The sequence below is a fragment of the Haplochromis burtoni genome, unplaced genomic scaffold (assembly GCF_018398535.1).
Source record: "Haplochromis burtoni strain Fernald_Lab_line unplaced genomic scaffold, NCSU_Asbu1 Contig_76, whole genome shotgun sequence".
In the NCBI taxonomy this organism is placed as follows: Eukaryota; Metazoa; Chordata; class Actinopteri; order Cichliformes; family Cichlidae; genus Haplochromis; species Haplochromis burtoni.
Window position 1 is genome coordinate 902,208 of NW_024582437.1, and position 18,101 is coordinate 920,308.

At 39.5% G+C, this 18,101-nt stretch overlaps 1 protein-coding gene across 1 annotated transcript in view; it reads left to right on the forward strand.

Annotated features, from left to right (window-relative positions):
* Positions 1 to 18,101, forward strand: part of me1 (malic enzyme 1, NADP(+)-dependent, cytosolic) — a 77,259-nt gene that overhangs the window by 29,547 nt on the left and 29,611 nt on the right. Inside the window, exon 3 of the mRNA XM_005924289.2 lies at positions 1,033 to 1,182. Within this exon, the coding sequence (XP_005924351.1) occupies positions 1,033 to 1,182 (150 nt within the window). The remainder of the gene's footprint in view (positions 1 to 1,032; positions 1,183 to 18,101) is intronic.

Below are 18,101 nucleotides of genomic sequence, written 5' to 3' on the forward strand. Positions count from 1 at the left end.
TTCACAACTGTTTTGTCACCATTTCCTTTTCCCTTTAAAAAGACAGACTCTCTTTCTAGTGTTTCAGCAACAGAGACAAGCTTTCATCATGCCACTCTGGCCAGACAAAGAGCCCCAGAGTAACATTTTCCACTCTCTTTTTTTAGTGCTGTGAATTTTGAAGTTTTGAATCTGTCATTTCGCCTGAAACAAATCCATTGAGCAAAAACCCCCAGAAAACCTCAAGGGCAGCTTTTTTTCCTGTAGTTTTTGGTTCTCCTCAGCAGATCATGTTTGCTCAGGTGTCATGGACACGGTTTCATCACTTTGGTTCTTACTGTAGGAAACAGATACATACGGTTTTTGAGTCTTCAGTAAATAACACATTGAAAGCTACATTAATTAAACTTTTTTTAATTATATGATACTGCAAAAGCAAGCCGTTCTATGGTTATATTTGGGTTCATCAATATGAAAACACATCTCTTCAAGAGCAGCTGTCAGCACCGTGCATTGTGCAGGTGCTGTGGCCTAACCTATAGCAGAGAGGCCACGCATGCTTTTTATCGTCTCAACAAGAGGCACCCTTGTGCTCTTGACTTCATGGAAACTTCTGTGATCAGGAGTAGAGCCCTTTCAGGCATGCTCTGCTTAATTTGGTTCAAATGCAAACCTTCAGTTCCCAGTAAATCTATAATCACAGTCAAAAGCTTGTGTAGGTTATCTGAGAACTATTTTTTATTCTCTTTATTTGTTTCAGTCATTTGGAACACAAGTAAAAAATTTCTTCACAAATCAGGTTTTAGGGGGAATACTTCTGTTCTTTTCCTTCTTTCTCGTTTTTTTTCAGTAGCTTCAGTTCCTTTAATCTCCCTGGTTTGTGCACTGTTGCAGCCAGGTGAACACAGTGTTCTCTCATCCCTCAGTCTCCTTGATAGTCTCTCGCAAACATCCAGGATTTAACATCTGACTTCAATAAGCTTAGGTTAGCAGCTACCATTTGTCAAGATGCTTAAGATTAACATGCTCTGTTTTCTTCTCTGTCACTCCCAGATATGTGTTCCTAATGGGGCTCCAGGACCGCAACGAGAAGCTCTTCTATCGGGTGCTCTTGTCAGACATCGAAAGGTTTATGCCCATCATTTACACCCCCACTGTGGGTCTGGCCTGCCAACAGTATAGCCTCATATTCCAAAGGCCTAGGTGAGTCACTCTCACAGTGTTTTTCTTCCTCTTATATTGTGAAATGGTACATTCCTAAACCAATAAACCCACTTAACATTACATTTATTATCAGCTTATTTCAGGCAATGTTGTTATCCCTCAGTTGGTCTTTTAACACTCAGTTATTAAGTGTTTTATGGTACTGGTTGTTGTGCTCAGTATCAGCCAGTATTTCTTTCTGTCTTTTTCTTACTGCTGGCTGTGTGGCATCTATATTTCACTGCTTCAGGCTGCCCTTTTACACACCGAGTCCCACTGAAAAGAAGTGCTTGGTCACAGGTGTCAGCTAGTAACATACCATAGACTGATGGTATAAGGATAAAGGCAAAATGCAATCTAAATGCACATGGCAGATAGATTATGGTGTTCAAAAAGGATGAGAGATTCACTGGAGAGACAATATGCTAAAAAAGTTGACAGGCAGCAACAATAATATTGTTGAATAGCACAATCTGGGATTTAATTAATTGTGTAGATCATTATTTCACCCAAGGCTAAAAGCCATATAAATGTTCAAGCATGTGTGCCAACAAATGACTGGTTGTACTGTAACAAAACCAGAAGCTCAAAGACTCTTAACCTATGTGTATGCTATGTTGGAACTGGACTCTTTGATGCTATAAAATCTGAAACAAACTTGGAGGTTGCGGTAGGCCTTAAAGTTGTAGTTTGGTTGGACTGCTCAGCTTGAGGCAAAACCGCAGTAAGCTGTTGAAATCAGTCCAGCATTTACCTTGACTGGATCTCTGCTCCTTGCAGACAGACATTCACAGGTTTCCCTTTCTTCTCTACTGTAAACGCACACACACACGCACACACACATTTCTCTGATTGTATCTGTTTTCTTTCACCTAGGTTCATCTGGTCCAAGTCTCTCACTATCTGACAAATAAATTCCCTGAGCAGCTACTACTAGATATTGAGCTGATACTGCTTTCACTCTTGTTCTGTTTTTTTTGGATCCTCCTTGCATTTAACCTTTTTCAGGTGGTTACAAGTGCTCTGTTTGCTTCCCACTGAAAAAGGCCACCATTTTACTGTCCTCCACAGGCCCTTAACCTCACTTAACTGGAATTATAATTATTGACTCTGTTCAGCCTCAAGCAACCAAGCAATTTTAACTACTAAAATGACAGGAGTGGGGTCATTTATGACAGTTTATATTTTCAAGTGGAATGCTTCTCAATGGCTTTATTTGTGTTTATCAAAGCTCTAGCCATTCTTACAACACATGTTGTAACTGTTCTGTTTTCCATGATTTCAGTCATTTTTAAGGCAAAACAAATTCACTTAATTGACTCCTTTCCATCGGTTGAACTATTTTCATCGTTGCTAATTTAGGTATTAAGTAGCTACCTCTCTGCAGCTGCAAATCTTGTGCTCTTTATCTGTTAGCCATGGTCACTGCAAAACATTACAAGGCAACGGTTAGAAGTAGAAAATTACAATAAAATCCAAATCTGTAATGTACAAAACATATGTATAATTCTTGAGTCATAAAAAACCCCATCACACCAATGGTCCAATCACAAGACTTATGAAAACGTCTGGAATTAGATGAACAAATGCATGGTTGGAAACAGCTTGGCAATTTTAAAATATCACAGTGGCACATGTAAATATGGACCTCGGGTCATAAATTATATCAACTGGTCACTTTAAGGTGAAAGAATTAATAGTATTTATGTAGACATATAAACCTACTCTTTGTTAGTAAACTACTGTCAGGAGCTGTAAAAAATATAAACCTTCATAATATACATGAATCTTCATCAATGATGACCTTAATCTTAGGAACCTACATTTAGAAAAAAATGTTATCCCAAGTCTAGGCCATCATGGGTGAAAATACAATCATTCTAAGTGACACACAAAAACCATTTGCATATTTCCAGAAGAGACTTTCTTGTCTCCAAAACATAGGGTTAGGGTTTGATATCACTGATAACTAACTAACAGGGTTAACTAAAGGTGACTACTAAAATAGTTTAACAAAGAAGCTGGAGTTAGACAGTTAACCTGATAGAATGGTAAAACTTACGCTGCTCTTACATTACTTCCTTCCATACTTACACATGCTTTGTCCGATGGAGAGATGTGTCCTCAATGTCAACTACAGCCACACATGCTCCAGAAGTACTTGGTTTGAGTACTCATAATAGTCATTTGCTGAACATGAAATGCTGTACATTGCTCACTTTCAAAGGTCGCCATTTTGGCTGTGCAGTTGGAAGTAAAAGGAGGATATGTTGTCTACACCAATGATTGTGCCAATATAAGCTGCCTAGCTAACTGTGCCTGATTCCACTTGAAACCGCATATTACATTTATCCTAGAATTGTTATGTGTGTTAAATTGTCACCTTTATTGTAGAACTGTCTAGTTTTATGTGTGGTCAGAAGCACAACATGTACAGCTGATAATCACGCTGCAGTAGCTCCCACAACAGTTACAGTCATGTGTTACAAGTGTTACAATCATGTCTTGGAAGCAGCTACTTTCTGCTACTCCAAAGTTACAAAGGGTAACTCCACAAACTTCATTCAGGAGATTACCACAGATACCCTCACTGACATAACCCCAAAGAGAATTAAATCTTCTAAACCAGAGCGCTTTCACTTGTTAGGTGACTGTGTAAAACACTGTATTATGGATTCACTCAATCTAAGACAACGCTAACCTTTCAAAAAGGCTTATTCTACATAGCTACATATGTAGTGTACTAACAGAACTGACCTAAACTGAAACACAGTAATAACCTTAGAAATCAAAGAATGATGTCAGAAGGGGAGTGTATATTTTAAAGATACCAAGTAGCAATGGGGATCTACCAGTATTCCCTGCTATCAGGAATCTGGTCTGCAGCAGCCGGAGAATTTTGCTTTATTGAGTCCTGGTTTCATACAAACTCTTTGGATTCTTTGGATGAGCTGTGAAACCGCAGTTTTCCAAATTGTGTCCAAACAGTTTTATTTTAAACACTTACCTCTGGTACATTTAAGGTGCTTGGAAACCAAAATTCTCCCAGGCACATAACATTATCCAACATCTTGCTGTTTCCCCATCCTTTCAAAACTATTTGGAAAATATTCCTAGCATGCTTGCCTTCTTCTCACACTGAGCTGCCTGGAGGAGTCATTTTATACACTCCCTCTGTCTCAGAGCAGAGTGAGCCAGAACGTGCTGCCAGAGCCTCCGGGGTTGGGAGCTTGGCGTCTTTGAATGCGCATCAGTGGGTCGGTTAGCAGAATACACCGGGGACAAATCCAACTGCCTTTAAGAGGCTCTAAGAGATTTGGATTTTCAGCCAGGTTGCTGCTCTGTACTGACATAGCCTGAGAAAAGAACAATGATATCTAGATTGCTGCATTTTAAATCCCATGCTGACTGAAAGACTTGAAGTACTGAAGGACTTCTATAAAACTAATGTCTGTAGTTTTATAGAAGTCCTTCAGCAGAGGTTAAATAAGTGAACAGCATTTGCTATCCCAGTGAGCTTCTTTTTATTTTATTTTAACAGCTGCAGGTGGTTATATTGCATGATGATCTCATGTAATCTGTGGTTCATATAAGTACCCTGAAAAAAGCTGCTGCTGAGGAGAAGTGATGCCTTTTGGAGAAACTTGGGTGATACATGTCCCTTTGCAGATCACACAAAATTCAAATATGAACACTGATGAATTACTATGTCAACAAGAGGGGAAAAAGGTTTGCCAGAACTTATAATGATGATTGCTGTAAATCATTAGCGAGGGTGATTGTTCCAGTCTACAAGCTGCAAAGGCATACTATCCATCTACTGGACAGACTTATGGTAACATGGGCTGGGCATGTTTTAAAGAGCCTTTGAATAAACTCTTCTTTCACCTGTTTTCCTCCAGCCCCTCTCCTGTTTTGTCTTTTCTCTGTAACGTTATGAAGCAAAAAGTGGACATCTTAGTTTAATGACCATGTCCTTTGTGTCATATTGAAAAACCACAAGCAAATATGAGTAATAGCATTTTCCATGGACTTGACTGTAAGGAACTACACCACCTTTACAATTTGCTATGTGTTACTGCTGAGGACGCGTGGCCATCATTTTGGTGTTTGTTTGTTTGTTTGTTTTTCTATGATCCTGAAGGATAAGGTCAGGTTTCAGATTTGTTCTGGGTACATCTGGTGTAAAAATGCTTCTGTTTTTGCTTTTTACTCAAAGAAAATTTGAGACATCTTCATAATGAATTACTGATGTCACCATGCATCCATGTGTGTGAGTGCATATGTACACGAATGTCTTCTATACTGACCACCCTGGCAGCAGATTAGGTTCTAATCACTGGCATTCAGGTATAAAGACTTTCTGTGTGGAAGCAGGAACCCCTCTTTGTCTCATCTGATTAGCAGCTAATCTACCTCTTGGACTAAACACTCTGACACCAGGACTTGTAGCAGAGGCTCAAAGTTGAACACTATTAACTGTCAAACCAAGGCTTTTTTTCACTGATCTTAAGATAGGAGAGAGACAGTCGGACAAAGGAATACATTCACATCATGAGAAGATATGTGCTTCTGCTTACTTTTGTTGGTTTGTAAGCTTGTGAGCAGATAGTGTTTAGCAGATAATGTTAGCCTGTCTTCATCACACAAAGTTTGTTTCTGTTCTCACCATAAATATAGGTTGTGTACTTTTGTTTGACAGTTGAAAGAGCCCACTTGTGATAAATGAAAATGTTTTTCAGCAGAAACATGATTCCAAGTGTAGTTTGAAAATAATTACCTCTAGCTGAGCCATTTCCAGTGCTCCTGTGACCTCTTTGGTGTGTCTAAAAAAAATCCTCATAGGCCCTTTTACCACTACCAACCGTGCCTTTTCAAGGGGCCCTTGTCATAAACGATACGAACCAATCCATTATCCTGATGGAGATGGAGTGGATTCCACTTTGAGGAGATCTGTATAGTTTTATCTGTCAGAAGCTGGAGGCTTTCTTAAAACTAAGAGGCATTCTTGAATGCAAGGTGAAGAACCTTTTTTTCTTCTTAGCACCAGTGTGCACCATGTGATATTATATATAGAAACTATTTTTCCTATACATTTAGCCCTTAGGCCCTTTCACTGAGCTCTTTCAAAGATGGATTGTGTTATTATTTTCAATGAACAATGCAAAAATGAGTTTATTGTAATGAAATTATTCTTTTTTTTCACATTTCTTTTTCCTCTGACACTCTCATTTTGACTTAAGTTGGAAGGTAACTGCACTTTTCATCAGTCCTTGATAGCCCAAACTCACTCACACTGAATTTCAACTTAAAAAAGATCTGTCTAGAAGATTTACAAATCGTAAAAAGTTTCTGTAGGTAAACCTATCGATCACTAACAGTTGTCCACAGTTGGTTGTGTCACCAAATCTCTGAGTTTCTCATGTGCTTTTGCATTGTGCTCTCGATCAAGAGATTGTTTTTGCCATGACTGGACAGAATGAGGTTAGCAGGGACAGAAGTGGTTTAAAGTATTAAAATGTAAACCTGAAAGCTGAGGTTTGTGTCTTAATTATGCTTTGTGTTTTAAATCTAATTGTGTGTATACATTTTCTTTATAATAAAAACTGTACTGTAGCATCACTTCAACAGACCCAAGCTAAGTCTTGAGTGGCTGTTCTTTGATTAAGTCAGAAGTCGAGCTACAGGAGGTTATAATGAAAGGCATCAGCTGAAGACTTAAAGCCGCCCCTAAAGGGACTCGTGCTGAATGATGAAGTGTTCCAACATCGCAGATTATGGGCTTTTGAGCTGTGACTTCACATTATTCAGGCCCACACACAGTGTTACACTGCAAGCGTGTGCATTTAGATTGATAAGCATGCAGGACAAATTTTAAAAAAAAAACTACATTCTTCTTCTGAATTGTTAATCCATACAGGACTACTGAACCGTGATGAACCACAAGTAAAAGAAATTTCATTTACCCCACATATGTGAGTCTAAGGGAATTTCTTTCAAGATTTTGAGTGATTGCAAGACTTTTAATGATGAGTTTATTTACTGCATTTTTTCTTTTTGGTAGACCATGAGAGAACTCAGAATATGCTTTGTTTGATCGGGAGAAGTAATGAAGAAGTGAGGAGCAGAGAAATGGTTTGGAATTACACTGACCTCATGAAGAAAGTGGCAAACATTTGGAAATAATTCCACTCTGGACTTTGAGGACTTTGTATAACAATATAGAGCTTATGTCCAAGGAAATGTTCAAGCCAGTGAAAGCAAAGAAATTTTAGGACACAGCAGACCTAACTCCTTTTTTCCTGCACTATCCCTTTTTATGATTTCATATACAGTTTAAATACACTTTAGTGTTACAATTTACTGTGTAAACATGGAAAGTAATCAGACTAAATATATCTTTTGATTAACTGTGTGTACTGGACTAAGACTACCTGGCTGAATCGTCTTTGACCTGCATTATCAGGGACCATTGCTAATTTAAACTGCCATAACTTTCCACGACTGAGAGCAGTGTAGCCTGCCTGAAAACCCAGGTGGTTGGATTTGGCCTTTTCTTTTTTCTTTTTTTTTCTTTTTTTAGAAAGTATGCTTGCTGTCCTGTGTCTTTAAGAAATGACCATGAAATCATTGTGATATTAAGTTGGGGTTTGGTTTGGCTAATGGCTGTCAGCCTAAAAGCCTGCCTGGCCAGTTCTATCCAAGTCTCACCTCAAGTTTGGCTATAGTCTCACACTCTCTGTTGGTTTACATCCAGTCACGGTCTGAACTCACTGCTTTTCAGATTCTGACTTTGTTTAAAAAAAATTTGCTTAAAATGCCTAAATTTCAAACCTCAGAAACTGCTTTGAGCAACATTACACAAACCCAAAGAACAACACACTACTGCCAGTGTATCGTGATATGTCTGAAAATCATCAGCAGTTTTTTGTTCTACACGTAGCTATGTATATAGATGGCATCAGAATAAACTGACATATGGTCAGTTTTTCAGTTCAGTCTCTCAATGCATAACCACCTTCAGTAAAATTATGTGGACATTGACGGCTGCTGGTGTTTACAGTGCTAATATTAGACACAAACTAGTATGAGTAACTGCATTTTGAATAGTGTTGAAACCTGTGCCATATTCAACACAGACAGAGACAGGATGGATCAGGAGATAACAGTAGGTGATGATTTTTCTTTAGCTCTACTATATGATGTGACATTCTCTATGCAGTGTATATGTTTATATGTTCCTAAACAGTTAATGCAATACGTTTGTTAAACCTCTTGAATTAAGGCTGAAAGTCTGCACTTCAATCAGATTTTGATGGCTTGGTTTAAAATGAACAGTGTCTTTTCCCAAAAACACAGGAACCACAGTACAGGTGTCTTGCAGGCAATCGTTTTGATTTGAAATAGCAGGTAAATGCAAGTGTTACTGATGATTAGATTAGATTAGATGAAACTTTATTAATCCCTCGGGTGGGTTCTTCCGGGAAATTCAGTTTCCAGTAGCAAAGCACCGAAAGAAGTCTTTTGATGATGTCCATCAAAAGACAGCCAGTTCCTAGCTCATCAGTAGTGAAGTGTACACACAGCTCCAAAGGAGCTGAATAAAAAAAAATCAATTTCAGTCCGACCTTACTGGAACTGCCAAATGACATATTAGTAAAAGTCCCTATTCTTCTAAACACAAAAATTACAGACCATAGTTGTGTTTGGCATTTATCCCCCCCACATCATCTCCACAGTTCAGATTTTGGCGCAGAGTAGTAATATTTCACCAGCCCACACTGGAAAACACGACTTGCTGACCATCCCCATGAAACTTATCTGATACTCTTTGTAAATCACACTCGGCCTGGTTTGCAGTTTTAAAGCATACCCAGTGGTGCCTTAGCAGCATGCAGTAGAAAATGTATTGAGCATATGTCACACAAACTGAAAGGTCAGATCTTCTCTCACAGCTTTAATGGGAATTTCACAGAGCCTTGGGATGAGAGAAAAAAAATGCAATAATAAATCTGATGACAGTGAGTCAAAGAAGTTGCGCAAATGGCTAAATGCAGCCCAGCTAGTACAAAGTTGATGCAGCTGTCATCTCTTTAAGAAAACGTGATGGAACTATAAAAGTGAAAAGCAGCAGAAGGTGACGAGTTATATACGACGCCTTATGGGATAGCCCGATTTTTCACTGTTGCCCACATCCTCCACTTCTTACTTAGCACTCTGTTTTAACAATGTTATGTTTTCTCTAAGCCTGCTGTCGCAGAGCTCCTATAAACAGACAGACGGCAAACTGAAACAAAACTATATCATTTCTTTATTATACCTGTCAAGACTCAAATGTGTGTGTATTGCTTGGATGCCCAAACAGATGTTGGAGGGGTCCAAAGCTAGTATACGAGGGTTGCCCAGACCTCAGCAGAGTTGATTTACACAGCTGGCCTGCACAAGCCTCACTGTTGTGTAATGTATAATGACAGGTGTGTTATCTAACGCAGTACCTTATCAAGAGCCAACCCACCACAGATTAGCTTTGTGGAAATGAGTGGGGTATCTTTATCTATTTCATTACTATTTTCTATATTATTTTCTGAAAATGAAAATGGTCCAAGGAATCTCCACAGCCACACTTCAGAGTGAAAAATGCAGTCAGCTTTAAAATAAGCTTGAATTAAAAATTATACTTAAGATTTTTAATGTTAAGGGTTAAAATGCATAGAGAATACACTGTAAACAGACTGGTGTTGTATCTTAGAGGTGGTACATAGAAATCTTTAGCGTCACACATGGGAAAGTGTCTGAGAAGTTTGCTGAATCCACCTTTGTTTCCCCCTGGATTAAATGGAAATTCCAAAGCAAAATTTCCCAGACTCTGAATCCAAGCTCGCCTGCATTTTGTCACCTATAATCTCTGGTGTTCTCTTTCCCATTCTGTTCTGGTATTAAAAAACCCCAAAAAAAACCCCCCCAAAAAAACATGTGACCAAATGGCATGATGCAAACACTGGGACACACCAAACAACGTCAGAAGGATAGTGTCACTATATAACTTCAGTCTTGGTCTAATGGAGCTGGATTGAGTCTGCTTGACAGTTTGTGGACAGTACACCACAACTGCCTGTTTGATTTGCTATGATGCGAGTTTTTCCAGGTGTGGCAGAATTTCAGCTACATATACAGTTATTTTTCTGTGTTACCAAGAATTACTCTGGGTACGTCCTGCAACTAAGGATCATGTTTGTCATTTCCTGTCATGGTCTTAAATGACCCATTTTTCTTGAGCAATATATTCTGTTCACAATTGGAAAAAAACATGTGGGTTATGTGGGCAACTCTATGATGTGTTTACACCCCCTCATATGTCAATAAGCTGTATCCTTTCAAAGATGAGAACAGTTAAACTCAAAGTTTGCCTGCTTGCATTTTGCTTGTCATTGCTAAAGGTCACTGAATTTCATTCATATTCAGTGGTTTGTGGTTGCTACAACTCAGCTAGAATCTTCCTCTGTTGTTGCCCCTTAGTTATTCGGTGTGTACAGAATGGTATGAAATCTTAATTTAGAGCCGTGCAGCTTACGTCTGAAACTGGGTCAGCTTCATTCTGACATGGGACACCCTCCTTACTGATAAGAACTAAGTCAACAGATCAGTCATTAATCACTGCTTTCATATTTGCACTTAGAGAAGACCATTTGTCTTGAAATATGAGATACTACGATATCTGACACCAATATATTTAAACAGCTCTGCTTCTTATTAGCCAGTTTAGCAGTCTCCTCTGCTTACTGTAGCTAATGGTGAGAAAGCACTAAAGGCTAATTTCTCTCTGTTTTGACAGCTCTCAGCTCAACTTTGGCATTGAGCGCTTGTAGACCTGTCAGATATTTGGCCTGAAGTTAGAAATGGAAAATTTGAAGATATCCATCTGCACTTATGGGCCATATTAGTTGTGGAATCAGTCAAACGGCTTCCAAACTTGGATTGCTTTGCACACACAATCACCGTACTGCATTTAAAGTGTGTTATTTGAGAGGATTAGGGAATGCTTTTTGGCTTTAGGTATTTCACTTTCAACTGAGACAGTCAGAACACAGTTTATTTCAATAAAAAATACATTAATCTGTCCAAACTTTTGTCGCACAGTGGGAAACCTCTCTGTGAGTGTGCAGGAACGTGAACCGCTCTCCATGAACTGTCCCTGTTAGTTCCTGTGGTGCTTGTCCTGGAGAACATAGTATAATGTTAATATAAACACAGCCTTAAATGCAGCTCTTGGGAAATCAAACCATGTCATTTCAAACACTTGTGTTTGCAGAGGGCCTGAACTCACATCTTCCGGTACTTCCAGGCAGTGGGAATTGGAGATGATTCAGTCCATCTGACTGTGGATACAATAATGGATTCTACTAACACTCACGTCTATTAAATGTGTTAAGAATGGTCAAGTGTTAAGAATACATTGATTAAAGAGCATGCTTTGTGCAGCACATACAGAGTTTGGAGGTCTTTAGTGATTACAACAGCTTCATTTCTTTTTTTCAAAGCAAAGTCAAAATTCTCTAAATGGTTAGCTTGAGAGTTGATGTCCTGGATATTGTCATCTCAGGCAAAACACAGCTGTAGTTATGAGCACAGAAGCCCCACCCTACCTGCTGTTCAAATATTCTGTTTGGGAAGGTCAACCAATCAGAAGAAAGTTGGCTTAAATGGAGCGGAAACCAGAGCGCTGCACCTCAGTCCAGTAAATAAATAATGATTATTCATTGTTCAGTGTGATTGCTGTAAGAATTATGGTAAGCACTCAAAGGCCCTGTGCAGTGAGCCAGAAACGTACAACAAGATTACTTGACATGAGAGGCAAAGGCATGCTTATTTTTGAGCGCCTAATGAGTCGACGTGCTTCTGCAAACCTGCTGCACAGTTTGTTGCATCTGCTGGGATAATTTATTTGTAGATAAAATAAATACAATAAACCTTGGTTTATCTTGCTCAAGCCTATTTGATCCCAGCCAATGTGTTGTAACACCAAGATGTATACTGTAAATACACATGACATGATTTACTTAGAGTGTATTTTTGCAGAGCTCATTGGAAGTCAATTGCCTGAAACCATCCTGCTGTTTCATACCGTTCATATTTCCTCTGGAGTGTGGCATAGAACACAGAAATGTTGCATAAAGTATTTGTTATATACAGGGAGTGCAGAATTATTAGGCAAATGAGTATTTTGTCCACATCATCCTCTTCATGCATGTTGTCTTACTCCAAGCTGTATAGGCTCGAAAGCCTACTACCAATTAAGCATATTAGGTGATGTGCATCTCTGTAATGAGAAGGGGTGTGGTCTAATGACATCAACACCCTATATCAGGTGTGCATAATTATTAGGCAACGTCCTTTCCTTTGGCAAAATGGGTCAAAAGAAGGACTTGACAGGCTCAGAAAAGTCAAAAATAGTGAGATATCTTGCAGAGGGATGCAGCAGTCTCAAAATTGCAAAGCTTCTGAAGCGTGATCATCGAACAATCAAGCGTTTCATTCAAAATAGTCAACAGGGTCGCAAGAAGCGTGTGGAAAAACCAAGGCGCAAAATAACTGCCCATGAACTGAGAAAAGTCAAGCGTGCAGCTGCCAAGATGCCACTTGCCACCAGTTTGGCCATATTTCAGAGCTGCAACATCACTGGAGTGCCCAAAAGCACAAGGTGTGCAATACTCAGAGACATGGCCAAGGTAAGAAAGGCTGAAAGACGACCACCACTGAACAAGACACACAAGCTGAAACGTCAAGACTGGGCCAAGAAATATCTCAAGACTGGTTTTTCTAAGGTTTTATGGACTGATGAAATGAGAGTGAGTCTTGATGGGCCAGATGGATGGGCCCGTGGCTGGATTGGTAAAGGGCAGAGAGCTCCAGTCCGACTCAGACGCCAGCAAGGTGGAGGTGGAGTACTGGTTTGGGCTGGTATCATCAAAGATGAGCTTGTGGGGCCTTTTCGGGTTGAGGATGGAGTCAAGCTCAACTCCCAGTCCTACTGCCAGTTTCTGGAAGACACCTTCTTCAAGCAGTGGTACAGGAAGAAGTCTGCATCCTTCAAGAAAAACATGATTTTCATGCAGGACAATGCTCCATCACACGCGTCCAAGTACTCCACAGCGTGGCTGGCAAGAAAGGGTATAAAAGAAGAAAAACTAATGACATGGCCACCTTGTTCACCTGATCTGAACCCCATTGAGAACCTGTGGTCCATCATCAAATGTGAGATTTACAAGGAGGGAAAACAGTACACCTCTCTGAACAGTGTCTGGGAGGCTGTGGTTGCTGCTGCATGCAATGTTGATGGTGAACAGATCAAAACACTGACAGAATCCAATTCCTCAAAAATACAACTTGCCTAATAATTCTGCACTCCCTGTAGATTGAATTTGTGTACGACATGGGCTATGACAGTGATATACATTCTTGTTAATACTTCAAGTGAGGTGTGTTGGGTTTCAGTGTCTACTTACAGGACACCAAATGCACTTTGACCTTGTGGTTATTACGACTAATCTTAGTAAGTAGTATTGCAGACACCTCACCTCTTCAGCATGCCGTGTGACCTCGGCAGTAACAAGGTTTGACCCCAGGTGACTCCCTTTCTTCCGTTTTAATTATCAGACACTTGAACTCTCCCCTGAACGTTCACTTTGATTTAGGGCTGAGCTCAGTTTCCTTCTTAGAGCATATTAACAGGGCACACATTCTTCTTTTGGGTAGACTTGCTCAAATGCTTCTTTAACACAAGTATAATCCATTCTACAATTCTGTCTGTAGATATGTTAAGTGAAATCAATTATAATCAAAATGTTAGTGACTTGGTTTAATATTTTACCTGTAGTTAAATCACACTGAGCTGAATGCTTCTTTTTATGTGAAATTACACAGAACAAAGATTTTATTATTTTTTAATTAGTTTCATTTAATGTAACCTAAAAGCTTAAGTGCTGCATCAATGTATTCCTTATGTTTTATAGTGAAACAACCCAAAACATCTGATTTTAACATGGGACATTTTAACCACATAATTATTGGTATAACCATGACAAGCAAAAGTATTGCAACTGTGTGCAATGTACACAAACACAATGCTTTGAAAGATTTGCTTCAAAGATGGGGATCTTCAGTCACTGGTAGCCAGTTGCTGTCTTCAAAACAAATTTAGTGCGTGAAGAATAGCACAGTTAGACAGAGTCTGCTATGAGTTTTCTTTGGCGTGGGATTAAGTTGGCAGTTACATGTAATCTGTTTTTAAAAATAGGGCAATTAACTGTGATAAATTATCCAAAATGTAAATCTGTGGATGTCTGCATGCACAGAAATTCACATTAACTCCTTACACTCAAAATCCAGCCAGAACCTCATAGATTTGAAAAACTAAACCAGGCTGACTTAGACTGATTGCAACATGTTGGCAATCTGTTTTTCTAAATTAGAGTGCAGTTATTTCCAAAAGTTTGACTATCTATCTGAGAGTGACGGCAGTCAGCCCAATTCAGACCGTGACTGGAGACCCGTGGGTGTCCAGAGATTGAAGGTGTTAGATGCTCAACCTCACGGTGGTCACTTAGTTGCTGCAACTGCTTGCAATTAGTCGCAGAATGTGAAAAGAATTCAGTGTCTGACAGTCACTGAGTAACTGCAATTGTTCAACGAGCCATGCTTAATAACCTCAACAAGCAGAATTTTCCATCCTATTTTTACTCTAGTTTCCTAAACCAAACCAAGATTTTTTTATTTTTGCCTTAGTCTAACCAAGGTACAAGCAGATACTGAAAATAATAGGCTCATTAAGTCTAAAAAGAAGTTCACATTTACTTCGATTCAAATGGCACAAACCCATATCTCAGTAGTCAAAGTCAGGATGAACAGCTTTAGTATGCTTATATTGCCTCATGGGTCAGGTGAGCTGCTGCAGAACCACACAATCTCTTATTAACGTTCTCTAAAACCAGACAACCAGGTTTATGAACTATTTGAAGTTTCCAGTTAATTATCAAATGACAGTATGAATTTCACAGCACTGGACTGTCTTTTGGCTGACTTAAAAGCACCAGAGACCATGACTATGGAGAGAAAAACGCACCTTTCATTTAGCATTGACCTGTAATATTTTGTAAAATATACAGTAATGGCTTTACCTTCTCACTTCATGTCACATATTACATGAATTATCTTTGCAGCTCTAAGCCATGAAGAATTGGATACTCTGAAAGTACTTTCCCATCTGGTTAATAGTGAACACTATGGCATCTAGTCTGCCACCACCCCAGACATCCCTAAAATGCAATCCACATTTTTTCTGTGAAAGCCTGAGCATACAATAGGTCATAAATCATTGTCGTTCTATAGAGTGCTCAGTGATTTTAGAGCACTTGTGTCTAAACATCAGTCTGATTTTTCATGAAGCTATTCTTTATTTGAATTTTATATAGTTTAGGCTTCTTGCATACTTCACGTAACACAGTGTTGCTAAGACAGAGAATTTGCAAATAAACACTTTGACCAGTTTCTACACTTTTTGGCCATGGCAAAACCAGTTGAATTTGAGTTTGCATCCCACATAAAACGTCATTGGCATGAATCAAATGTCAGGATGTGTGTGAAAAGTAGCAAATGAATGGAAAAGCTGGTTGCACAGGACTGAAACTCATCTAATAACCAGCTGGGTTCATCAGGTCTGTGCCTCTGATTCTTTTAGCAGGGCCTTTGTGCTGGAACAGGATTTTCCTGCTGTTTCTTGCCCTTTTAGTTATGTAAGCTTGGCAGACAAAGAAACTGGACAGTCCTTCACCCGGACAGTTAGAGCAGACAACTGGCTATGAAAGCCCAGATTCTCACACTGGCTGCTTGCTATTTTTGTCACCTGCAGGTTGGCCTTTGTCAGAGATTCCATGTCTTCTTATGTTTTGCCTCAGCACGATATCTGGAGTGATGAAAGGCTGATCAAATTGGCTAAGCTGTGTTCATTTTGGACTTGAGTTTCCTAGCGCTAACCCCCCACATGCACAGCTCCCAAGTCGCGAAATCTTCATGACAGATTAGTTATACGAAGCCCCGGCTAACATCAGTGGGCTGCAGTGGAATGAAGCGGGGGCAGCCCCAGTGTCTGAGGCCAAACACTGGAGCTGGTTCTCACTTGTGGGCGAATCAGGCAGCGTGCTGAACACTCTTCATGTGATGGAATCCTGTCAAAGTGTGAGCGTGCCACGGAAAGTGGGAAGCATTAGAAGAGTGCATTGTCTTTGGAGAGTCACAGTGCCTCGAGAGATGGGTTTGAAGAGAAAGGGAAGAAAGAAGGAACTGGAAAGAGAATCCTTCCCATCACATTTCATTTTCGACTCATGAGAGAGGTGCTGAGCAAAAGTTCTGTGCACAGTTCACTTACTGCTATGATAAATTCCTCGAAGAAACACGACAAAACATTTTTTTCTGCTCTAACAACAACCGAGTGGCTGTACTAAGACAGGGAAATAGGAATTGTATTTGTTGAGCTGATTCGAATTCATTCATTATAATTCTAAACTATTCACCCACTGTGTGGATTCCATGTCCTGTTGTTTTTGTGTTTGCAAATTTCTCTTACCCATTCCCAGAGCGCTTTTGCTTTTTTCCCCTGCTTCATTGATGGTCATCATTTCCATTGCAATTAGTTATTTTAAAAGTGGACAGCATTGGCGTCAGCAGCAGCAGGAACATGGTTATTGATTGGGTCTGCCAGACCTGGTCTTCTCACAGTTTTCCTCTTTTGCGCTATTGGATTAGTCAGTTGCTTGGCTGCTCGAGGTGCTGCAGCATAAGGGTGTTATTTTAATACCGACAGCTTCACTCTTTTTGGCCTCACTTACTAAATTGCTCTGGAAATGACCAGTCGACCAAAACAAACAGCGTGACCTCAGTTTTTAAGCATTAGAGATGATTTTTTTTTCTGTTTTGCTTTTACAGTATATGGATGCGGTAGTTAACTTACAGCTAAGGACAAAAATACATTTTGTCATAAAATAAAAAAAACAATCTCTGCTGTGCAATGCTATTCTCCACAAAAATCTTCTTCTCTTTTCTTAGAAAGCCATTAACTTATTAAATACCTCTCAGCAAAGGAAGCGAGTAAGTCGAAACCGGCAGTTTTGCTCCTTAAGTATTGTGCTGTCTGTCCTTCTCTACAGCTTGTGGTGGTACCACATCCAGTAACAGAAATGCCTCTGTCCGCCTATGAGTGTGCCGTAGAAGATGCTGAACTCACTTACAGAGAAGGACGACTGTCTTTCTGGTCTAATTACAATAGGAGACTGATGTTCAATCCAAATTGAAACATGCAGAAAAATTCAAAACACTGTTATCTTCATGTCACAATCAGGACTGACTGTTTGGTTGACCCTGTGGCGAATGAGAAGCTGGATGCTCAATTCCCTTTATGTCTCTGTGTTTTCCTCCTTTAATGTTGGTAAACCAAGGTGCAATGGATGTTTGGTGGTGATTCACTGTGGCATTAAGTGCACACGCCCATGTCAGAAGAGCTACAACTAAAGCAAGTTAAGCAGCTGGAGAGGATGAAAATGTGTGTGTGGGTTTCTGAATGTAATTTGGTTTGTTCAATAACTGCACAGTTCCTCGCTGGATTTTCAAGATGATGGATATGACCCCAGGATATCTGGAGTTGGATCACCATGAAATTTGGAGTCAAAAATTTAAATACCTGCAAAATTGTCATCAGCTGATTTCCTGTTTGGTACTGCCTTAAAATGTTGAAAATGGATGGTAGTCTTTTAGTATTTCAGCATTTAGTCTTGTTTTCATAGTCTCTTGTTTTATTTCTTAACATTACCTTATGTGGAGCGGACCGTTATATAAATGTAGTGTACTTGGCTTCCACGATACCTTCAAAA